The sequence below is a fragment of the Cinclus cinclus genome, chromosome 8 (genome assembly GCF_963662255.1).
Source record: "Cinclus cinclus chromosome 8, bCinCin1.1, whole genome shotgun sequence".
Classification (NCBI taxonomy): Eukaryota; Metazoa; Chordata; class Aves; order Passeriformes; family Cinclidae; genus Cinclus; species Cinclus cinclus.
The window spans coordinates 21,692,364-21,717,203 of record NC_085053.1 but is presented as its reverse complement, the minus strand read 5'-3'; the positions used below and the strand labels follow the sequence as shown (position 1 = coordinate 21,717,203).

Sequence of the window (24,840 nt, the reverse complement as noted above, 5' to 3'; positions counted from 1 at the left end):
ACAAGAACCGTATTCAAAGTCAGTATGTTTGATTAGAACAATTAAAGAAACCATCAGGAATTTAATTTTCCTTAGGAGAAATGCCCAGTCTAGTAAAGAATCCTAAATGAGGTGCAATGGCTTCCTCCACTGAGGCAAATTCATCAGGAATTAGGAAACATTTTATGAAGGAACAGAAGTGCCTAAAATTTTGCCTGCGGTTTACAAGGAGTGATAAATGGGTTTCATTTTTTTTTTTTTTTTTTTTTTTTGTAGTTTAGCTGCACACTGTGAGGCCCAGGGCAGGAATTACCTGAGAAGGCTTTACACTCAAAATGAATACATGGATCTGCTATGGGCCTATTGCAAATGAGTTTATCCAAATTAAAATGTCTAATTCTTTAACTTTTGAACTATTTGATACAAAAGACTGTTTTTCTAATTTCTTGCTACTACTGTGTGAAAAAATTAATCCTATTTAACAGGAAGAGAGGACCAAAATAAAGTGTTAATATTTCTAAGGCCACAGGAAGTGTCACCAGGAGACCATAGGTAGGTACTAACACCTCATGCCCTTTGTGCTCAGATGACCAGCCAATTCATTAGGAGACTGAAACAAAAAGAAACTGCTTAGAGCTAGAGTTCCAGTCCAAGAGTGCAACAGCACTCAGCAAATTAGTCCCTGCCAGGAGAGCAGTGAGACATGGCAAGTAGGAAAACAGGCACAAAAGGCAAATGACTCACCCCGAGTTACTAGCAGGTCAGTGGTACAGCAGGAGACAGGAGCAGCTCTCCTAAGCATCAACCAAAGACATTTGGCAGCAGCCAAAAATGTAACATTAAAACATTGGGAGCTCTGAAAGGTCGTTGGTCTTACTGTACAATTACGAACTAATTCTATGACCTTCCAGAACTCAAATTGGACATCTCTGGTAAAGTAACACTGGATAGCTTCACAGGAAAAGCAGGATGTACTTCTGCAAGATTTGCTGAAAAGTTCTTGTGGCTTTTGTGATAGGATCAGAGCTGCTGTCAGAGCTGAAACCTAGCACTATGACAAGCAGGAGAGAGGATTGCTCTGAAGGCCTGCTCCAGGGACTGCTTTTATTCTGCTCAAATCTACAGGCAAATTAAAAGAATGAGAAAATTGAGAACTCTAGGTCCCAAAAGTGCTATGAAATGGATAAAAGCACTGGGCATGGCTGATTACTTGAGTTTTAATGAATGGTTTATAGACATAGCACATGTAGCATATTTCACCTTTTTCCCTGCGTAAAAAAATTATCAATAAAGATATCAAAGTTGATGGCAGAACAGTTCTTTAGTCCTAAAAACCTTTCATGCCTTCAGCCTTCTTTTTTTTCCCTCATCATGGCAGTAACTGAAGTTTTCAAAACCGTTTCATGGTATTGACCAAAGTAATTACCCAAAGTAATGCCCTAGTCTGATAACAATGTTTTTGGAACTTGACTTAGACTCCATCACTCTTTATCTGATCTCCAAAAGATCTGATGCCTCCAGGAGCCAGCTTGCAGTCATTGTAATAACTCCACAAACTTTGGCACTGAGGCTATTAGGATCTCCAGGCAGGAGGTTGGTTAGAAGTAGCACATTGTAGGAAAACCTACTTGGGAAGGAAGGTTTAAATTTGGATGGTGCTTTTGACAAATCATGGTAACAATTACTTTGTGGAAGGGCACACACAGGAGCATTACTTCAACACCTTATTTTCCAGTAGTTAATAGGGGTCATTGAAGGGGTAGTGGGGGTGTCCAGCATCTCTGGCTACTAGCTTTCCATCCACCTGTGAAATAAAAAAGATAGACTCAAGTCAGAAAGGTTAAATCCATTCTTACTTGTAGTTTTAAGTTCTCAGTGATTTAGATTTCTAAACCTTTGTATTTATCCCAAACATCTAGGAGTGTATTTTTCAGCTTAAACAAGAGCTCTTCCCTCTATTCCCAAGTCCTATTAGCCTTTCTTGAAAGAAAAGACGGACTTCTGTAGCCTAGAGCGAGAGTCTCTCAAGCTGCAGAGACTTGAAGAATTAGACTAAGGATAGTTAAAAGCTTTGTGCCTTGTAGCTGTTACTGAGTGAGTGCTGTAACATGCACACTTCCAAACACTTTATTGGAGTTGGAGCCTTTGTCCATGTTTCTATGATAGAGAATTGCTGGGCTGCCAATTTTAGAGATGGATAAGATGAAACACACTGAGAGGCTTGTTCGGGGTCATATACTGAGGCATTAATAGTGTCACTGAACTCCTTTTAGGAACATTTCTACAGAAGACCAGCTTGTTCAGCTGTAAAATGGGAGCACTGAAACCAATATTTACAGATAACCAGAGGCCACGGCTGGCCCAAAACCAGACATGGCCATGCAGAAGTCTCAGTTCTTACATCCCTACCTCAAAGCATTCAGATGGACAGCTTGCATTTCTAGTTTCACCAAGTCCATTGCAACACCCCCAACTTCCATGTAGCTGAGGTAAAACCTCATCTGTAACATTTGGGGAAGTCTGGGTGCAGCAATGGCCCAGAGCACTCTGGCCCAGAGCACACACCTCCCCCACATGTCAGGCAAGCATCATCCAGCCAAAACTTAAGTTAAACCACTAATACCTCAATAAAAGTTATATTAGAGAAACCCTTGATTTTTATACATATAAACGTGATGGTAGTGATCACTCAAACTGTTATGGGCAGAGAGGAAATCACAGGGACTTCTACTAGCAAGTGCCCCATTAGCTTTGAATACAAAACCTGCATTTCAAAGCGACTGGAATTCCTGCAATGAGCGGTTTAAATGAAATGAGTCGCCTGGGGGCACTGCAGAGCACAGAATGAAGATGTTACAGTGTAACATTTGAGTACTGCTCAAATTAAAGCAAATTTGAAATGTAGCTGTCAGCTGAAGGCAATCCTTAAAAAGGACAGAAGTGTCAAAGAAGCTTCAGGTTTCCTCAAGTTCTCTTGAAAGCCAACAGCTTCCTCATGTTCCTAGAATTCACATTCTTCACTTCCCAACCCCCCAGTTGTGTCCCCCTGCATATTTGTCCACACAGAACAGGCAAGCATTCTTGTTCACAGCAGGTCAAGACAGCAGCTGCCAGAAGCAATGTTTCACATCACTGATTCCAGTCTACTCCAGGAATTTGAGAGAAGGAGGAGGGGTTAAAATCAGCAATGAACACACCTGCAGGTCAATAGTAGCTAACTCTTAAAAAGAAATCATGATGTGCTCATTACATTCCTCCTCTCCTGGCCTGACAGTCATTTAAGTTTCACTTAAGCAGATTCCTTGGCCAATTATATTTCCAAAAATGTTTGGATTTCAGATTGCTGCAAGGTATCTTTCAAACTCTATCCAGACAATAAACAGTTAAAAGTGTAAAGCAACTTTAATTTTCTATATGCAATGTAATAGCTTCCCCCCAGGCTTTAAACCTGCACAATGAGGAAGAGAATGGCAGTTTTAAGAACTTGTGGCTATAGATCAATATGAGTGAAGTAAATTGCTTCAATATCAATGAAGTAAAGCCAAGAAGAACTGTCTCATCAGTTATGATAGGAGCTCTCACGTCACTGCCATATCATACTTTGAAATCCAGACATAAAGTCAGATTCATAGTGGAGACAGGCATGAAAGGTTAGGCAGGAATTTTAATTCACAGTTGATGAAAATTCTTTCTAATAAGCCCAGAAGGGATGGGCAGGAGACAAAAGGTTCCATTAGAGATCTTAGAGCTATAGAGCCATGATTGAGCTCTACTCATCTTGCTTCTTCCTGTCTTGTTATCAGACAATATGGCAATATCTTTGAAGCCCAGCTGCATCACATTCACCCTTTCTCAAGCTGGATGGGCTGCCACTTTGAACTGTTTTTCATCTCTCCTTTGTGATCTGATCAGGTCTCCCAGGTAACAAAAGCACATTAATTATCCCTGGCTCATTCAAGCCAGGCTGCATTTTAATGTATTTTGCAGTTTCATTAACAAAACAACTTTGTTTGCAGCATGAGTACCAAAGCACTTGAAAGAAGTGTCAGTGCTTGTCACTACCCCACTCACACAGATCAGCAGCTGAGCTGCTTGTTTGGTATATAGACTCCTGATCCATAAACACAGAGATAATTTTGGCTGCAGGGATGTAAGGGTTTATATTTATGCACACATACAGTTAAAAGGGTGGCCCTGAGGCTCATGCAAGAATGACAAACAGTGAAAGCTGTAACACGTTTCTACTCTTGATATGAGACAGTAATTCCCCACACATTCACAGCTTCTCTTTTCTAACTTGGGCTGATCACTGATTTACTCTCAAGTATTCAAAAAACCCACAATGATAAATCCTGGAGAAAAGCTTTCCCCAAGGAATTCCTACAGCCAGCAGCCACTACTGAAGGATAATTTACAGGCAAAGCACTGAAGAGGCCAGGTTATGCTTGACAGCTCCCAAATTTGCTGAGATTTCCTGTATCTGTACAGTGTGCTGTATAGCAGAAAAGGGATCACTTCAGATTCATTATGGCACAACTACAGCAACTTGTTACAGTTGCCATATCCTGGCCAGTGATGCCCCAAGGAATGGCAGTATCTTTCTGTTGTAAAATGAGAAGCAGGACAAAAAGAAAGGAGAAACACTATAAAGACAGGAGACAACAAAGCATTGACTATCTTTTTTGCAATGAGGGAAAAGGAACAAGTTTAGGGCCTTTAACATAATAAAAGAAAGACCAAGAAGACTTCAACACTTACAAGGCAGTGGCTTCTCTAAATACAAACTGGCATCTGCTAGCATGAGGTAAGGGTTCATGTGGCACAGTAAATTACTAAAGGATGCTAAAAAAATGGTGCAGCTAATGGTTTTGGGAAGAAAACCACAACAGCCTAATCCAAACTCCCAACACTGGAAAAAGGTCATTACAACAGATTCTGAAAAAGGGGAAACACAGCAGAGGGGAGGGGACAAATTCCCTGATATGCCTTCCACAATGGATGTGGAGAAGCAGCAGCATCACTGATCTTAGAGGTTTATGGTACAAAGTATACAGTGACAGCTGGCACAATGAGTACTTCTGGAGGAATGCCATGGAGTTTAGCCTGCTTAGACTTGAGAAGAACAAATCAGCAGGAGTTTGGTGAGATTTGAAGATGGGACTCTGACTTAAAGACCCATGGGAATCAATAATAAGAACTCAAAAGAACCACCCATGTCCAAAACACAGGACAAAAGTTTTTGACAAGCTGCCTTTTCTGCACCCAGCTTTTGAAAAATTCTTTCATCTTAGATACCCTAATAAGATGCAGTTCTTATGAGTAAATAGTCCTGATGGGAACACTAAAGAAACAAAACTGTAAAAATCCCACATGGTGGTCATATGCACATAATGAAAATTATTAGAAGCACAAGAAATTTACCGTAATCATTGGCACGATGTAACGCCAGTTTTTATTCAGACTTCCAATGTGGCTCATCTCCTCTTCTGCAAGGCTGAAGTCAAACACCTGAGAATAAAAGCCAGAGGCTTTACTCAATAGCCATAGGTTGCCATCGGTTAGTTTTCTGATAATAAATATGAAATTGCAATTAAACTCATAACAAACACCATAGCAAAGGCTTTAAGTCTGAGCTGTTCACACACCTGCCAGCTCTGAGCTTACACTGGTACTGTGTAGTGCTCTGCCACTAAGATAGAAAGCAGTGGCACCCTTTCTCATAGTGCTGCCTAATTGATAAACATTCTCTTTCCATGCTCATCTAAACCACGAGTGACTGCAGAATTTACGGGAATTTCTTGAGATTTCTAGCACCATACTGCATGCCAAAATTCAGATTAATGGGAATAACAGTTAGAGAAACAATTCCTTACTTAAAAACAAGTATGTAACCAGCCAATCTTTATGAAAAAAAGATCCAAGGATTCAGAAATATCCCTCAAGATTACTTAAAGTTAGGGTTTTCAAATAATTTCTAAAGTGTCTACTTCAGAACAGAAGTGAACCACACTTACTCCTTCAGCATCACTAGAATGGCAGTTTGCTGGAGAAGTAATCACCAGCCCTAACTTGCAGGATAGAGCAACTATTACTCAAGTGAGAATCACTGAGCATAATTTAAAAACTCCCTATTTCAATAAATCTGTGTACAGACTTTTCATTTAGACCTCTACGAAGTACATTACCTTCTGATAACACGACTGTGCATGTGTACATTGCACACTCACACACCGATTTGCTTAAAACACATCCTCTGTTTTCAAAAATCATCTTTACCCTCCCTCCCCAGCATGTGCATACACTGATGAACAAGTATGAACCAAGTGCCTCAGCTTCCTGCTCTGCAAGTTGTAGGACAGTACAGCAATTACTCACATGAAAAGGGCATTTCTGAAACTCCTCCATTTCAGCTTACCTGGAGATTCTGCTGAATGCGAGCAGGAGTGACACTCTTGGGAATGACAACCACTTCACGCTGCACTTGCCATCTGCAAGAGGAGGGGAGAGACTTTGTGCGTGCAGTCCAAGAACAATAGGTGTTTATGTTGGTTGAGTAATAATCTGTGGCAGCAAAGATGCCATCCATTCCTGTGAAATAAAAATCTCCACAGGAGTGACACAGCCCTGTATTGTATTAGGACCTGGTATGTTCAAGCTCAAGCAAGACAGTAATAACTGAATTCATCAGAGAGGGGAAGATGTCCATACCTTGCAACAAGCACCCAGGTTTCAAGTGTTTTAAGCTAAAAACCCAAGAAACAGTCAGAGAAACATACTTAGGCATTTCAAGCAAGTATTAACCTGACAACCACTCAGAAACTAGATGAAAACCCAGATCCCTGAAGTGCCTGTCTAGTGGCTTGAGTACAAAATCTTGAACATAATCAGCTCTCTGGCTAACCTGCTACTGCCCAAGACTGTGGTAGTGACACTGATGGATACAAGCCAGTAAAGAAAAATGAGAATAGAAATCCAATTTTTGTATACAAGGTGTTGATGTCATTCTGGGTATCACTCAGTCACCTTGTTTCCTAATATCCAGTACCTGGCTATATAAAAACAAAACAGCAAATAGTTCTTCAGTGCAAAGGAGGCAAGTCTCCTTAGCTCCTCTTCCTGGGAGCCCACCTGAGTGCAGCAAGCACTAAAGGTTTCAAGGAACTGGCCACATGCAAATTCAGTGGGCACTCAGATATGGTACACTGCTGTTTTAATTGTCCTACTGCTATTTCCCAGCAGAAAAGGTACTGTCCAGACATGGCATCAGTCCATGTGGACTATCTCAGACATGCATCCAGACTGTGAATGGACCCCTCTGCCTCTGATCCAGTCTACCTGCCCTAAGGCAGAACCACCTCTACCAGCTTTGTAAAACAAGCACCAAGTGGGGTTTGCTTTTGGCATTCTCTGTGATTTTAGCCCCTCCCTGACACACTCTAAGTGGATTCCTTCTAGCTTGTATGTTTTGCTTGATTGAAGGCTGGGTCCCAAACACCACCTCTCTCACAATTATTCTGTACCTGAGGATGATCTGTGCAGGTGACTTGCTGTATTTTTCTGCAATTTTTTTGACCCCAGGTTCCTCTAGCAGCACAGGCTCATCTGGGTGTTTCCACATGCGATCTGGAGAGCCAAGGGGACTGTAGGCAGTGACCACCAGTCCTCGTTTCTGGCAGTGAGCAATCAGCTCATTCTGAGCTAGGTAAGGATGGCATTCCACCTATGAAAATGACCCACAATGAGCAGCTACAGAGCACATCTCAACATACTATGAAACAAAACAGTAAGTCAAGCACAAAAGAACCAAACATATCACAGGAGTTCATTGCAGATCCAGAAAACCGTATGAGGATAAGGTTTAAGTTAACCTTAGTAACTCAAGTCACTACCAGGAGAAAGAAGTGTCTGGTAGGCTAAGCTTACAGGAAGCAAAGAACAGATCATCTAAGCTCGGTGCTGGACTTTCCCTTGGTACCAAACAGATCATCCAACAAGCAAGGAACTTCTATGCAGTGGGGATTCAAGTTACTCCCTCACAATCTTTCCTTTTTATAGACTAAATTGTTCCTGATATGGAAGATGAACTCTTCCACAGATCTGTTAATCTAAGCAGGCATAAATGTCCACAGAACTTGGGTGTAGGCCTCCTTTCCAATCTGCTGGGAAAGACAGCCTCTGTGTGCCTGCTCCTGCAGAGCTGGCTATATTCTTCCATGCAGATAAGAAGCTGCACCTCTTGTGCTAAACACATGACACTGGTTTGCAAATTCTTCACTCTTATGGACAATTAGGAAAAGTATTTGTCTCCTTTATCCACCTTACCTGGAGCACAGCTGGCTTCACAGTAGCCACACTTAGTACGTCATCGATCTGACGACTGTTGAAGTTTGACAGCCCAATGGCTTTCACAAGACCTTTTTCCACCAGTTTCTCCATAGCCTTCCAGGTCTCCTTGTAATCAATGTAGTCATAACGCATCGTGTTATCGGGATTCTTTGGGAAGAGATTGTCCCCTCGTCTACAGCATCAAAGGTGAAGTGTAAATATATACACCAAATTATTTATATTAGTTCTTCACTTTAAGAAACCTTCCTCAAACTAGTCTTGAAAGTTTCTACATAGTCTGAAGGACAGAGTATAAACTGAATGAATCTGTCTGTTCAATTCCATTTCATTACTTAAGCTATAAGCGATTATTACACAAGACAGTCTTTCCTATGTAAAGTTGTTACACAGCACTTTGAAGTACTCACACAGCAGTAAGTACACAGAATTGATAAATCACTGTACACACAACAGCAGCTCTTTGCACACTTTGATCCCAATAAAACAGTTGATTTAGGGAGCAGCAACTCAGAGGGCAGCTAGGAGTTGCTACCAAAGGGATCTGGGTTTAAGAGGTATCTAGGAAAAGCTATATTCAAAGGACACTGGCCTTCCACTCCCTCTGGATTCTGTAGCTGTCATTATTCAATACAAGCACAGATTCTCCCAGAAGTCTTCACATATACACACTGTTTATAGGTTGTGTGTGTTTCCTTCCAATTAGTCATACCAACACATATTAAAAAAAAATACAACTAACCCAACAGACACAAAGTACCCAGCTGTGCCAGGTGACACCCCCACAGCCAAAGCGCTATGACTGATCTCTGAGCAGTCCATGCTGGGAAGGGTATCAGCAATCCCTCTGGAAGAGTACTGCTCAGTAATCACCACAGGACTCTGCTAGCTCAGCACTAAGACTCTTACACTGCTCTAGCTAATCAGTGAATGGTGTGAGAAATGGCAGTACATGGGGACAAGGGGAGATGGTTCTTTATGTCACTGATAAATCTAGAACCAATAATAACTGAAACCCTTTTGAGCTCCTAAGTCAGAAGAGCAGCCTCATATGTCAAGAGTACTGTATTAAGTGAGAGTAATTTTCAAGACCTAAAGGCTCTGTAATTTTAATCTGGAAGTCTTTTTTGATTTCTCTGTAAATAACATTCCTTAGCTTAGCCTCCCAATGCAACAGGCATCATAAATAAGCATGCATTAAAACAGTTAAGAAGAAATAATGGAAAACCGCAGAGTATACCGTTTCCAATGATAAAATAAATGAAACTGCTTTATTAGACTGTCAGCTTTGCCAACAGTTTTTGTCAGTATTTGTCACAATATAATCTAAATTTAAATATTAGTAGTTGCTAAACATACATGATTATTTGTGTTATGTGTCATTATCAAAGCAGTGCTTTTTTTTAAGCAAATGAAAAGCAAACCTGTTGCACAACAGTGGGAATTTTTAACAGCTCTTCCTCCAGACCAATTCTAGGTAAAAACATTTCCTCATGCTGTTATGCTGAGGAATATATTTATACTTTGAGCATCTTTCATCTTATCATTAGTGTATGACATTTGTAAAATTCAGTTCATGTGACTAGAAGGAGAAAAAACATTCTCAGATTTGCAGAACAGAGGCTCCTTAAACTGAAAAGGTTTGAGTGAAGACTCCATGCAAGCATCTGGCACGGAGATTTATTCCTCCTGCCTTTTTTGCTGATTATAGTTGGGTGTGGAAACAACTACTTCCACATCTACAAGGAAATAGAATATGGAACTGTACTTCTCACGGGACTGTAGGATAAATGCATTTATCACTTAACTGGAAAACTTTTTTGTCTCTTATTTCCTCAAATCATAGAATTACTGCAGTTTGTGTCATAAAAAGTCAATTCACTTCCACCTCATACAGATACCACCATGATACTGCATGTGCTTGTCCATTCCAGTAAAGTAAATAACTACATGTGAAAAGTGTTATCTCTATGAAGCACTTAATTTCCATTTTACAGATCAGTACAACTAAGGCACAAAGCAATTCTGGTATTTCCTCAAGGTTTCCAGGTAGGCCAATGGCAGAACCAAGAACAGCTGCTACAGTTCCCCAATGCCTAGATGAAGACACTAGAATATTTTAAACTTTAAACACCAAAAAACACCTTGCAGGCAGCATAAACAGGAAGAAATTCACAGCACAGAAAGAACATCCTCAGGATATAACATGAGCCACTTATGTAAAACTGGTGTATCTGCTTTCTGTGCCCTTTGCATCTAGAACTTACTCAAAGGCATGAGGCCAGTGCATGAGGTACAGGTCCAGGTAATCCAGTTTCATATCTCCAAGTGTTTTCCTCAGCGCTGGCTCTACATCTTCTGGGTGGTGCTTGGTATTCCAGAGCTTTGATGTTACAAACAGGTCCTCCCTTTTAATAACCTTCAAGAAAGGAAGGAGAGCATAATATACTGGAGCAAGTTCAGAAAGAGAATTGCAACAATTCACCAATTAGTTTTAAAACAAAAAGAACAACTGAAGTTTTGTGGTTATGGTTTTTTTTTAAAAAAAAACAAACCCATGGAACTTACAAATTAAACCTTTCAAAAATATACTGGATGGAGAAAAGCCAGAGTAATACTCAAAGTGGCAAGTCTTAAAGTATATAAAATATTTTAGCAATTAGAAGCTTTGAAAAACCAAGAAAATTCCTTTCCATGTAAACACTCTTCCAAAACTTCCAGTTCAAGGGTTAAAGCTATTACTAAGTGTGATGTGGCCAAAAGAAAGATTACCAAGCTTATTCATATGTAAATTATGAAATTTCCATTAACAATTCACATATTCCAGGCTCAACCAGCTAACTTACTTTACTCATCACATGCTATAAACCAAGATTGCTTCTTGTGGAAAGAGTGTGGGAAAATAATCAGAAGATTTCCCAAACCTCTGCATCTGAGTTTCTAGGCTGTGGAAGGAACACACTAAGAACTGAGAGCCCTGTACCCTGTCTTGGAAGGTAAGAACAGAAATAAAACAATGGAGAACTGGTTAACTAGAAAGTATAAAATACGAAAGGGAGATCAAACTGGGAAACTGAAGCACAGAATTCCATCAGAAAGGACACTTCTCACTGTTTCACGTCTGACAAAACTTAAGTCTATTTTGAAGAATTTGGAATGATTAATTCCTTAGTTTCTCTCTTCCAACCATTCAATTATTTCTGTGTTTCACACAAGGATGTTGTGTTTAAAATGAAGATATTTAAAAATTCTTTTAAAAATAATTTTGAATCAAATTCTAAGTTAGCTAAGTAATATATGAACTGAACAAAATGCTTCCCTTTGTCTAGTAGGGAGGAATGCCTGGGGCAAGCTGAAAACAGCCTCTCTCAAGCACATCACATAACAAAGAGGCTGCCCTAAAGCCAAGGCAAGAGCAGCAGGAAAGCAAGAACATGAAAACTTCCTTTCCATGGGCTTTGAGGCTCTACAGGTTATCCTTTTGGCCCCTTTAGGGAATAAATTTAAGATTCCACCTCAGCTCATACATATGAATGCCTGTCACATTACATTATACTTAGGCTTCAAACTCTCAGGTGCAGATGCATGAGAGTGTGGAAAATGTGGAGTCACATTTATGAACCTTTCACATGCAATCACTGTTTTAAAAAAGATTAAAATTCACCACATTTTTTCACTCATATTTTATCTATAACCAAAAAACCTACAATTGATACTTCATCAATAACCAAAAAAACTAAATTTTCTGTGGCTATCCCCATAGCATGCTAGACTGGAAAGTCAGGGTAACTCTTCATAAAAATTATGACAAATATTTCACATTATAACTACTGATTCTGGAAATCCCAAAGTATCCAAATTGGGATACTTGGTGAGAGGAAAAGGGGCAGAAAAAGGAAAAATACCACCACCACCAAAGGCATTTTCTGTATCTTCCATCCAAATGTCTCTTACAATCTTTCCTCCCCATGACAGCCAGGAGGGTTCTAAGGAGAGAAAGCCCTCTTTCATGCCTTCTCCTGATAAACAGCCAACAGCTGGGGTAGACCAGCAGGAAAAATCACAAATGTTAACTTCACAGGAGACAGCTGTAAGTTTTGGCACAGCACACAGTCAGCAGGGCAGTTCCTGTGTTTTTACCTTGTTGGGCCCAACACATTCCTGGAAGGCCTCCCCGATCTCGGCCTCGTTGCTGTAGGCGGCTGCGCAGTCGATGTGGCGATAGCCCACGCTGAGAGCGTGTTTCACTGCCTCCTTCACCTGCAACCAGAAACACATCGCCCGTGCAGTCACTCAAAAGGGATGTGGCACTGGGGAAAAGTTAAAAAACGCTAAGAGACTTAGCGAAGAACACCCCTCAAAAAAACCACAGACCTCCATAAGGTCACGAGATTCAAACTGGAGGTTCCAGAGTCTCTGTGGCACAGTCCTTAGGGGGGGAAGAGCAAACTGCTGGCAGATACTCCAAGAGGAACAAGAAAATAGATTGTGCACACAGGGCCAGCATGCAAGAATGCACTAGATAAAACAAATTCCTACTCTTTACTTCTCTTAAATATAAAATGAGCTATGAGAAGCAGTTTTCAAGTAAGTTACTGCTTAGGAAGACAACTTTTCTGACCAAAGTGACAGATCAACATCAGTCAAACCTAGAATATATTTCCTCTTGCCCAGTAAAGAAAGAGCTGACTTCTAACTCCAGAATCACCACAGTTTGGATTTGGTTCAGCCACTCACACTTAATTACCAAGACAATGCTCTTTTATGGAACATTTTTCTTTCTTGTCTCATGACTGCACAACAGAGAAAGTCATACTGCTTGGATACTCCTGATGATGCTCACTACTTTACATTTTGATTTCAATATTGCTGACAATGAAGGTGTTGCCAACAGCAACGCATCCCTTGCTCCATATTGTCACACAAAAGCCAGAATAATTTTTGGAAACCTAGGCATTTTATATCAAATCTGCATCTGCTTTTGAAAGCTCTAATGAAACACTAGCACCAAATGTCTTCACATGTGGGCCTCAGATATGGAGCAAGTCCAGAATGAAACAAAGAATGGCATCTTTGTGAGGACTCATAAGGAGCTTTTTAATATTTTTTTTTTATAAATGATTGTGCAAGAATGAAGAATTACTACATTTGCCAGTGTAATCATCATGTCCTGTTAGGCTGATGACCATTTAGTAAAATCTGTTTCACTTAACTTCCTGTGGACAGCTAGCACACATTCTCTCTTACATCTGTCCTTCTGAAGTACTACAGAAAGAATAACACACCCGATCTGCACAGGGATTGCTACACATTGCACCTCACTGACTTGTCTCTCAAAGACTGTGCGAGACTGTAAATTACTTTATGTATAAGGCTTGATGCAATAGGGCCATAAATGTTAAGTGAGATCACACCTTTCTTGTCATGAGATTAAAAAATACGTACACAAAGGCTAGAGGGAAATTGATTTCTTTCAACTTAATCAAAGTACCAGCATTTTCAAATTTAAAGCTGACAAAATTAGTAATACCAAGCAAAGACGTGTATGGTCCTGCTTTCAGATGCTACAAAAAGGCAATAGGAATCAAATGTGAGGTCTCTCTCCTACTGGTGGATTTGTTTTTCTTGTCATGAAGTGCAGTAAAAGCAGACACAGGGTATTCTGACTACATTCTTTGGCATTTTGAGAGGAAAACTGGAGTGTAGGGAAACTCAGTTTCCCTTAGCCAGGATGACAAAGCACTTCTATTACAGCAGTGAACTCTTCCTTTCTCCAGCAGGATGGCATTTACAATCCTTGTTTCACCTGACAAAGACATTTCTCATGTCACTACAAAATCAAGGGCAGGGTCATTCTGAAATCACCTGAGACATAGTAAAGGCTTTTAAGACTCAGTATCCAACCTCCAGAAAGGTGAGATTTGTGGAGAGGGACAGAAAAATATCAATGTCCTATGTCTGGAACCTCCTATTTACTGTATCAGATTAGTACTTTTTTAAACAAACAGGCACAAAGTTTCCATAAATAAAAATAGGCATAACTCACAGAAAAACAGAGATAAAGCACTCCAAACATGTCTCTGCAAAGCAATCAACAAGAAGCTGTATTGTTTTATCAGCATGTTTTGAGAAATTTCTAGCACCAAAGAACTGGGACTGATAATTTAAATAAGGATTGGATCTGAGAAAAAAAATCTGTATTTGGGTAAACTACTCCTAGCCTAAGACATTCCAATGTGAACAGAGAGCTCCTGTTCCACACAAAAGGCAAACAATCAAGAGGGAGCATAAAAAAAAGCACTTGAAGATATGCCTGTGGGTATTTGTTGTTGTAAAGTAAAAATAGCCAAATGACCCTTCAAACTTTCCATCTATTCTTTAGTTTAGCATGTCAGTACTTCTATGAAAGGAGCAATTAGTGAGTTTACTTTGCATTCGGCAAGTTGAGTCACAGCTCAAGTGTGACTCACCAATCCATCCCTACGGAAATAAAAAGCTAGGTCTTACTAAAAGTAGGTCTGAATGGATCTTGAGACATCTTCCAGTCTATCCTCAAGACCCACAGCTGGGGAGAGTAAATCCGGAGCACTGCTACACATATCTGTCATAGCACTTCTTGTGACAGGCAGTCTGTTCTAATGCTTTGAAATCTTTATGATCAAAGTCTTTTAGATGACTCACAAAGATGGCCCTGATGCCACATCCCATTCCTCCTGGACATGAAAATCACAGTTTTCCCTTTGTGAGGGCTTTTTGCACAACTGCAAAGTGCCAGCACAGCTCCTCTCAAACCTCTCTTGACCACATAACTAACTTCAGGTGCTTCTCCCTCTCTTCACAACTCACCTTTCCCAAACCTTGCATCACTGTTGCTGCTGCCTCATCAGCTGTTTCATGCCTTTCTTCAAATGGTTTGCCCCAAAACAGACATAGGTTGCAGTTGGAGCCTCACTCTCCTTCACTTTACAGCAAAGTCCAAGGAACTACACTCCCATTTAAACATCCCAGTAAGGGACTTGGCCATGCCACCCATCCATCCTCCTTTGAAGATGGATGAACACAGTATCAGTAGCAGATTTAAAAACACAGTCTGCAAGTTCCCATTAATTATAATATCCATTACTAGATTTCCAGTTCTTCAATTTGCCTCTCGAAAGGTTAAAAAACTAACAAGCCATCTTTATACTTCCAGGCAACACAGAGTTCAAGTGACCCAGGAGCCTCTCATGCACAGCCCCAAGCCATTGTGAAGAGATTTCTACTCTTAACAGTTCAATCCTTCTGGGGAAAAAAAGGCTCTGACCAGCCTCCCCTGCTTCCTGCAAAGCTGACACATTTTAGCAGCCCTTTTGCAGACAGGAAGTAGGAAAAAACAGATAATCAGTGCACATGATGTTCAGATATACTATGACTAGAACCCAAGTGCTGCTGTATCACAGTTTCTAAATACTGCACTAAAATTTGCTGAAAATGAATTCACACCACCAGATAAATAATGCAAATTTAAAAGGTGGTGTTCCCTAAAATAAAGGGATTTGCCTCCTAGCCTTCAAATGTTGAATTTAAGTCCCTTCCTTAACAGCAGTGATTTTTTGTGCCTGTAAACCAGGATTCTCTATATTGTCTAACAAACTTCAAGAACTAAACATTCTCTCCCAAAGCTGCAATCCTGTCACAAGACACCCTGTCTGACTGGTTTTCTGAGGTGCACTTCTCTTCAGCTTTTCCAAGGTTTCACACAGAGGTACAAGCCCTGTGTCTCCCGGTCCCACAGAAGCAGCCTCTGCCACTGCAGGTTAGGCTGCTCATCAGGTGGGGATCAATCCTCCAGGTTGAAACCATGGCTCACTTGAGAGTAGAGAACAAAGCATTAAAGGATTACAGATAATCCAGCTGCAATATCAAAAAGCCACAGTACTGATATTCTTGATGCTCCTGTCTGAATGGATTTCTCTTTGAACTCATTCATGCTGCCTGCCAGTTCATAAACTTCTGTACTGTGCTCCCTTCCTTTCCACAGCCCTCCATCATATTCCTATGGAAACATGCAAAACAAATTTCTAGCATTTGATTTTGTATGGTGTCAATCCTATAGTCTTTTGACATGGAACTAGTTTCAGTTATTTTCCCCCTATTAATATCTAGGAAACCAAGGCTGCAATGACACCTTTGTACTGGACTGCTAAGATCTGTCTACAAAGTCAAGGCTTGCTTACAATCAGGAACAATAACAGCAGTAATAAAAAAACTACTCAAGCTTGGCAAGGGAAATAATTACAATCTGCAAAATATTTACCTGAAATAATTTAAAAGCCATCCATTTCCACACTTGCTTCTAATGCAGCCCTTGAACAAAAGAGCTTTTAATAAATTGCCCGTACTTGAGAAACAGCTAAACCAAATTTAATCAATGCTAATTCTTATGCTTCTCTGAATTTTTGGCCCCTAGTCTTTAATTCATAATAGCAGTTATTATGCCTAAACTACATCATGTCCTTTTAAGGGTAAATCATCTGGACACTGAAAAATTGCTGCTATGCCCCTGAATTTTCAAAAGTGATAAGCAGAAATTCATTTATTCCATAGGAATAGCAACAACTTCTGTAACTCTGGCCCTTTTCACTGCATTTCCTAGATTTTGCCTTCAATACATTCTACAAGGAAGTCTTTGAAGACAGCAGATACTCCAAAGAAGTGACTCCCAGTGACTTCCAAGGAAACCCAGATAAGATGGCTGGATGCTGTGTGGGGTTCAGTGCCAACTGCTGACTGTGGCAAAATCCAATTGAATTAGGTTTAAATTATGCACAAACAGGATCTGTCCCAGTTCCTTTCTAAGGCCACACGTTTCTCAGAACAATTAGTTCACAAAATAAACAACACATATTTCGTTTGTTTAGTTTCAGACATTTGCTTTAGCCAAAGCACATTTAACTGCACAGAAATTCATCCATTAAGTCTGTGCATGTTAACAAACTTAATTCAGCTGTCATTTGATGTTTTAAGTGGCAAAGCTGCACATTCACCCTTTCCCTCATTTAAGAGGTTGACTGAGCTCTCACACCAATTCAGCTTCCACATTATTACAACTTCTGTTCCAAACAGATCCACTGTCCTGACAGTTGTTTGGACAGGAAAACCCACAGTAAAATGGCTCTGAATAGATTTAATTTTCATAGCTTGTTTCCCATCTCTTCTTCTAGCTAGCACAAGAGAATAGCACGCCTTGAGAAGAGTTTTAACTTTCCCTCTCAGTCATGAGCACAGTGTCATCCAACATACTCTGAAAAAAACATCATAAAGCTCAGAGAAGAGTTGCAGTGAGACATCCATTTACTGCACAGACATGCAGTGGTGTGCATAACCCAGAGAAGCTGTGAATACCCCATCACTGGAAATGTTTAAGGCCAGGGTGGATCGACCTCTGAGCAGTCTGGTGTAGTGGAAGGGTGTCTGCCCACAGCAGGGAATTGGAACTAGATGGTCTTTAAGGTCTCTTCAAACCCAAACCATTCTGTGATTCCACAATTTCCTGAGTACCAGCTAGAATTTCACCAAGCAGTGGACATTTACTTTCAGAGGAAGTACATATGATTTCCTCCCCAAAAACTGTATCTTTTAACTAAATGAAAGAGATACAAGAAGACAGACAAAGGAGAGAATCATTACAATAGCAGGCACACCATGGAGCACACAAACATTCCCACAGACTGTTTGTAGTAACACACAGAATTGTTTCCAAGTGTGGTGTTTGCCAATTCACTGCATTCAGAAGCAGAGTGAATGTCTAATGATACATAAGCCATCTTGTTCTAACAGCAGGCTGACCCAAGCAAGTTCTTTGTTTTCCTGCTAACCATTGGCTGGCTGCTGGAACAAGACTTATTACAAGATCAACTTGAGTTTCTGCCTCCCAGAATAATGCTTTCTGCTGAGTCATCAGCCTAAACCAGAGGGGTGTCTGGTCAGACTGGCAGTCTGAGGACTTGCCAGTGGACAAATCAGGTCCCACATTACAGAAACACCACTCATTGGTCTTATTCTGGGTTTATGTCCCAGAGCACCACCGTCTGAGGCTAGGGTTAGCAAGACTGAAGGATCTGCAGTCTTTGTGCCTTAAGGCCTTACTTATGCAAATACACACATACATACATTCAACTTCGGTGGACTCAAGACCAGAATAGCTCAGCAAAGGATCCAGGCCTCAGATCTGGGACCTTCCAAAAAAGTACACAAACACACATACTAGTTGAGAGGACACTGTCCTATTGTTCTCAGGCTTACTTGGCCACGGTCACTTTTCCAAGTTCCCAGTCCCACGAGAGGCATCTTCTGCCCAGTGTGGAGTGTAACGAAGTCGCATGTTGCAGGCATTTTTGCCTAGAGAATAAAAAGAACAAACAGTTTTACAGAAATTCTTCAAGTTGCAACAATTTACCTTTTCTGCTCACAATGGCAAAGCTTTTTCATCAACAAAGGAAGGGCTTACAGCGTGTCCCAACAGTTGAAAAGAAACTGCATTCAGGATGAGCTCCAAAGCTCGCTAGCTGATTGCAGTTACTTCCCAAGCTCTGCTGTATCCAAAATCATTAGTTTTTTTGTTCAAAAAACAAAAACAACAACAAAAAAATAACCAAGAGTGGAAGAATGCAATGTTAATTGAATATCTGACTATGTAGGAGGCATGGATATTTTCAGAGTTCAGCATCCACACAGCATACTATCCCAAAATAGGTCTGCCTTCTCAGTGTTGTCATTTTCCTCACATAATTAGGTCCCAGCTGATGGATGTGTTCACACAGTTTATGCTTTCAATTTCTTCCTTAGCTTCTCAAGCCAAAATTTTGTAGATTTAACAGTGGACACCAAACAGCACACTTGTTTTTTAGAGAGATACAAGAGTAGTTAGAATGATCCTGACCTGAAGGCCGTTGTACACCAAGGAACTGGGGATCTCTGTAACAGTTAACTTGAGTAGGTCCAGGTCATCTTGTACTGCACTTCATGCCCAGCTTTGGGGTGTGGGATGCACAAGCTGCAGGATAAGCTCAGCAGCAAACTGGAACAGAAGTCTGCAGGTAGCTTGCACTTCATACTTGCAATTATGCCACCTCTGTATCCTTGCCTTTATCTAAAAAAGCAGGAAGTTCTCCTGCAAGCAATCCTCTCTGTTTGACAGTAGAAGTGATGAATAGAGGTGTTTTCTTGTAAAAGAATCCCTAGCAGTTCAAATGACCAAAACCAGGGTAACCCCCGGTATGGACAGAGTCTGCACGCCATGCTGTGTGAGATATGCTTAATGCTGCACAAGCTGGGGATGCACAATTATCAACATCCTCCTCTTTTTTTAAAGGTCTAGCTCTAAAAAAACATCATTTGAGATGATACCTTAGAGCCTGAGTGCCTTTCTTATCAGGGTAATGGGTTAGCACCTCTGGGTGCAAGGCAATCATTACACTGAACTAACAGCCCTGGACTTGCACTGAGCTAAGTCCAGCTACTGGTGCCGAAGACAATCAGTGGTGAACCAAACTGCTGATAGACATCTGTTTTATTGGGGTAGGAGGTCAGAGAAGGCAGAATGATGGTGCCAACAGTATTCTCTTCAACTCTGAGCTTGCACAGACATTCTATAGCCAGGTACATGCAAGTAGGTGCTGTTTATCTGAAGTTCGCTGCCCAAAGAAAGATGTCTTCTTGCATCATGCAACACAATTAAAAATTAAAGGCTTTTGTATTCACTTTGGCCTATAATACAAATCAGATACCAACCGTATGCTTTACACAACCATGTTGTGCAATCATCTTAAAGGCAAGAGTTCAGCCCAAAATACAAGGTACACATTTAATCAATAACTAGCATCAGCACATTTTTAAGAACCATCTTGCTTCATGTAATATTGCATATTAACACTGCAGAGAGATTTGAACAACAGCTTCTGGAAGAATGGAACACATCAGAATTGTAGACACTAGAAAAAAAAATACATTAATACTTTCCACTCAGATTCTTCCCTGAAATAGGGGGATTTAGGAGAATTTATGATGCTAGGCATAATTATTCAGTTCATTAAAAAGCTGGAAGCCTCTTCTTAGAAGGGCAGAGATAAAAACAAACATAAAAGCAAACTAATTCTATACAAGCAAGATATGGTTTAACATCACCAGCCTACTGCCATATTCACACAAAGGAATTAAAGCTCAGAGTAATTCAAGGAGAATGTAAGGGTGGGAGGATGCATCAATAACCAGAGTAACGCAAACTACTCCGGTTTATCAACCTACAGCTACAGCGCATTTTCAATCTAAAGCGAGGAGTCTTCCAGCAGTAAAACAACCACAGCTATGCATACCGCTAAGAGATATAGATAGACAAATAGGCACATATTAGCAATACTTAAGTAGCTATCACAGCTTCTACTACACAGATCAGGGTAACCCCTGTGCGTTTCGGCCGAGGGCGCCCACCTGCCCCTTATCGGGGCGGCGCAGGGCGGGCCCGCCCGGCGCGGGGTGCGGTGGAGGGGCGATAAGGACAAGGCGGCCCCGCAGCGCTCCCGCACTCACCCCCGCTACCGACCGCTACCGCCGCTGTTCGTGCCGTTCCTGCCGTTCCTGCCGTTCCTGCCGCTGCTGCCCGGCCCTTCCGCTTCCGCCTGGAACGCGCCCCGGGCTGGGGCAGCGCGGGTGCCCCTGACGGTTCAAACGTGAAAGTCCATCTAGCTGGGCTGAAGTTGCTCTCACGGTTCTGCCCCCGGCGGCTCTCAGAGCCCGGCCCAGCCCCGACCACCGACCCGCTCCCCATACCTCCTTGGGTCCCCTCATCAGGTTTGCCTCGCTGATCTCTCTGCCTTCCCGGCCCGGTTCCTGTCGGGAAGCCCGGGCAGCTCAATCTCGCCGCTCCCGCCGGGCGGTGAAGTGATAAATGCCGTGGGCTGCACGGCACGGGGGGAAGCGGCAAAGGGCGACCCTGGCACATAAATTCGGTAAGAAGTGTTTGCATCTCCCCGACTCCTGTTCGTAGTGGCTTCTTGAAGCCATTTCTGCGTATAGGAAGAACGACTATGCCCTGTTTTTATTTGCTGCCCTAAATAACAGAAATCCAGGAAAAGTGAAAGACCAATTGCACTCCTTTGGCTTCACCTTTTGCGCTTTAAGGTGCATAAAGAAGAAGTAGCACTTGCAAAGAAGGCTGGGGCTCCTCTCCTTGCAGATGGTCAGGAATTAATTTTCTTGTTTGCTTTGACCACCATGTGATTAAGGCAGGCTCATTCAGGTGAGTGCTTTCACTGCTGGGCAGGGTCAGCCCTGCTCCTGGGAAGTCAAAGCCTTCTGCTGGAGCAGACTTTGGCCTGTAATCGAGAATCAACGGTGCACCCGACCTCAAACAACTGAAAACAGACTAGGTTTTGACTTTTACTCCAGGCTTCCATCTTTACAAGCAATTTATAAACATTCAGAACTTAGAGTAAGATTAGATCAGAAATAAGGCAATAGACACCTCTCGTGGGGCTTTGAAGAGCCTGTTACTTATTTCCAGAAAGATAAATCTGCTGCCGGTTCTGTCTTTGCTGTTCTGACTTGAACTCAAGCTCAGGAGGCTTAAAGGCACAAAGGTCAGTTAATCTCTTGGGCATGCATGTGACCAGATTTTTCTGTTGCACAGCCCGTTTTGAGAAAATAAAAGAAAGTGGAAGAAAAGTGCAAGGACAAGACAACAACTGTGAGTAACAGGAAGCAGGAAATGAAAGAATAAAGGGGGAGGAATCACTGCTGAGTTTGATTTATTTTTATGAAGACCCTGCCAATCACAAATCCGTTTGAAAATCCACAATCTTCAAGCAAAGATGCTTGAATTATATAAATCTCAGATACAAAAACTATCATTAACCTCAGCCTCTAGTAATATAGTAGGGAATAAAAGAGAAGAGGTCAGGAAGACTAAAACATTTTGTCATCAAAAGGCAGTGGTCATCCAAACATACAGTAATAGCTTCCTAATTGAAAATGAATATGCAGAGAAGAGGAAATGTAAGACATTTTGACCTAGAAGTACAGTCTTCACTTGATTCAAACAAGGAAAGCTAATATGTGCATTGTATATTGAATGGCATGCAGTTGTTTTCATTAAAATGATTGTGCACCAGCTACTTGTGCATAAATGCCCCATGGAACTAGTCAGTTGTTGACTTGTCAGCTGACTTTCTGCACACATTAAATTAAATTGTCCCCACAAGGCCAGGATTCTACTCTGACTGTCTTTGACAGTACCAGGTGTACGTAGGATATTTGGTATATTCAGGATTCAGTGAGCTTTTGGCACATGCAGTGATGAACTCCACAGGGAATATGTGGAGGTGTCCCAAGGGGGGCCTTTGAGGACATGCAGGGGCTCCATTACTATTCCAAGAGATCTGGAAATCTTTGATACTCTTACATAAAACCATTCTAAAATACATGGAAACCCAAAAGTGTGGTAATGTTCTGAAACAGATCCAGTTTCTTTGCCTTTCATTTTACACACAGCAGGGCATTTGTTTTTTTTGCCTCAGGGGTGCATTCCCAACCAAGATACATGAGATGAAAATGATGGATGTGAAAGCTATCTTGGCTCCCAGTTTGGGTAGTTTCAGTGCTCTGGCACAGCAGAGCCTGCCAGCTCCCGTTTGTTGGTAGATGAAGTATTTATTGTGTCCCTGTGTCTGTGGATAGGTGCAGAGAGGCCTGCACTGGGCTCTGATGCTCCATGCTAATCAGGTACAAGCTGATCCTGTCTAGCAGCTATTTTAGCAGAACACAACACCACAGTTACACTGCTGTGTGGAGAAGCAAGGTGGGGAGAGAACTCCATCCCTCCAGTACCTGCGGGGGTAGACATGCCTTTTCCTTCCCCAAAAACATAATTGTTTTAATCTAAGTAGCATCTTACATCTGAAGGTTGAGAAAGGCAACAGAAACCCAGGTGTTCACTGAACAAGGAGTGGCCCTGACAATTTATTATTCCAAGACTTCCAAAAACTGATGTCTGGAAAGACAAGCTTAGAAATTAATCAAAACTAATGAGGCGACAGACATATGAATGGAAAGGCAATGCTTACAGCACAATCCTGCAACAACCTGCAGAGCATACTGGGTATATTGTGCATCTGAAAGTATGAGAAACGAACATAACAGTCATTAAAGGAGTCAGAAACCATGAGAAAGTCATTATTGCTTTGTCTATTGGTAAACATGCCAGAGTTGCAGTGAGACTACATTGTTCTGGAGGTTTTGATTAGGACTGCCTGACTTTTCAGGGGTTAATCTGTTCACAGGTTCATTGCCCTGAGGGGATGGGGAGGTACGTGTCCCAAGATATAGAGCTCAATTCTCATGACAATGCTGATGTTAAGAAAATAGCAAACTTCTTCCTGTAAAAGAATGTGCTATAGCAAGAGAAACAGAAGTAGATAAATTAGTTGCAAGAAAGTGAGTGCAGATTTTTTTTTTCCTGAGTACATATATACATGTTATTTGCTTTCATTATTTAAGGATTAATTTCATCTGAAATGAGTCATCTCTGGGTGAACCACCACATGCATATGGTCACCCAGCAACACTACACAGTGATCTTGATTATAAACATTTAAAGTTTTTTTAATCCTTTGTGGTTTTCTCCTCATTGCAATTTATAATCAAGTTTTAACAGGTATAAGAAACACAACTGTAAACTGCAAAACAGATGAGTAAAAACCACTTGGTGAACACTTTTATCACTTTTGACAGAAGCAAGCATTGTTGTCCTTGATATGGCTTTTAGTGTTCATTATTTAATAAAGCTTTCACATTTAAATTCAGAATTTGGTCCTTAAAAAGTACAACACTGCTTGTTCATGCTTTAATTCAAAAGCCGTACTTATGAGGAATCACTGAGGTTAAACATCCCTCAGAGCAGCTTCAATATTGAATGATGCAAAACTCCTTGAAGTAACTGTATCTTCCAAGGGTTTCCATCCTGCCACTGAAGCTCAACGATTAGACTTTAAACTTCGTCTTCATCTTTCTTTCGCTGACTTACGTGTCTTGGATCGGTGTTCCCATTGATGGAGAAGAATCAACGAAAGCCTTGGGAACGAATATCAGGGAGAGGAAATAGTGGGTAGTGCAGAGCGAGAGGATGGAGATTTGATACCGCACCTCTGTAACACTGCGAACACACATTGCTCTGCCCGTGAGAGGTTTCGTTTTACTTCTGTCGACGGCCAACACTTAATTCACATGAATGACATGCCAGTAATCCCTTACTCCTCCTCAAAGTCCTGCGTACCCTCTGAGGACTTCAAATAATCAGAGCTCGGTCAATTAAAGCAGTAAAAATGCAATCGCTTCTTGCACCAAGCCCATCAATCGTTTACAACCGCGGCATTGGATATCTCCACGGCACCTCCCGGGACTCTCTCCAGAGCACAATCTGCGTTCACTCCCGTCCCGACGGCCCCGGATCTGCCAAGTCATGCTGCCCTTGCAGGCGCTGCCGCC

At 41.4% G+C, this 24,840-nt stretch overlaps 1 protein-coding gene across 3 annotated transcripts; it reads right to left on the bottom strand.

The window, feature by feature from the left end:
- Positions 1 to 1,180: 1,180 nt before the first annotated feature.
- Positions 1,181 to 24,755, bottom strand: AKR1A1 (aldo-keto reductase family 1 member A1). 3 transcript variants are annotated; one of them, XM_062497754.1, is made up of 10 exons: positions 19,244 to 19,276; positions 18,607 to 18,702; positions 12,463 to 12,582; positions 10,590 to 10,741; positions 8,302 to 8,497; positions 7,500 to 7,699; positions 6,395 to 6,467; positions 5,401 to 5,487; positions 1,703 to 1,783; positions 1,181 to 1,603 (listed from the first exon to the last, which is right to left on the bottom strand). In XM_062497754.1, exons 2-9 carry the CDS (start codon positions 18,694 to 18,696, stop codon positions 1,718 to 1,720), a joined length of 984 nt encoding a protein of 327 aa, XP_062353738.1. In that variant the 5' UTR covers positions 18,697 to 18,702; positions 19,244 to 19,276; the 3' UTR covers positions 1,181 to 1,603; positions 1,703 to 1,717. The 3 variants fall into 3 exon arrangements, with proteins under 3 accessions (XP_062353738.1, XP_062353737.1, XP_062353739.1); XM_062497753.1 differs by lacking the exon at positions 19,244 to 19,276 and adding an exon at positions 20,890 to 24,755 and having other exon boundaries at positions 1,181 to 1,783; XM_062497755.1 differs by having other exon boundaries at positions 1,181 to 1,783; positions 19,244 to 19,301.
- Positions 24,756 to 24,840: the final 85 nt, after the last annotated feature.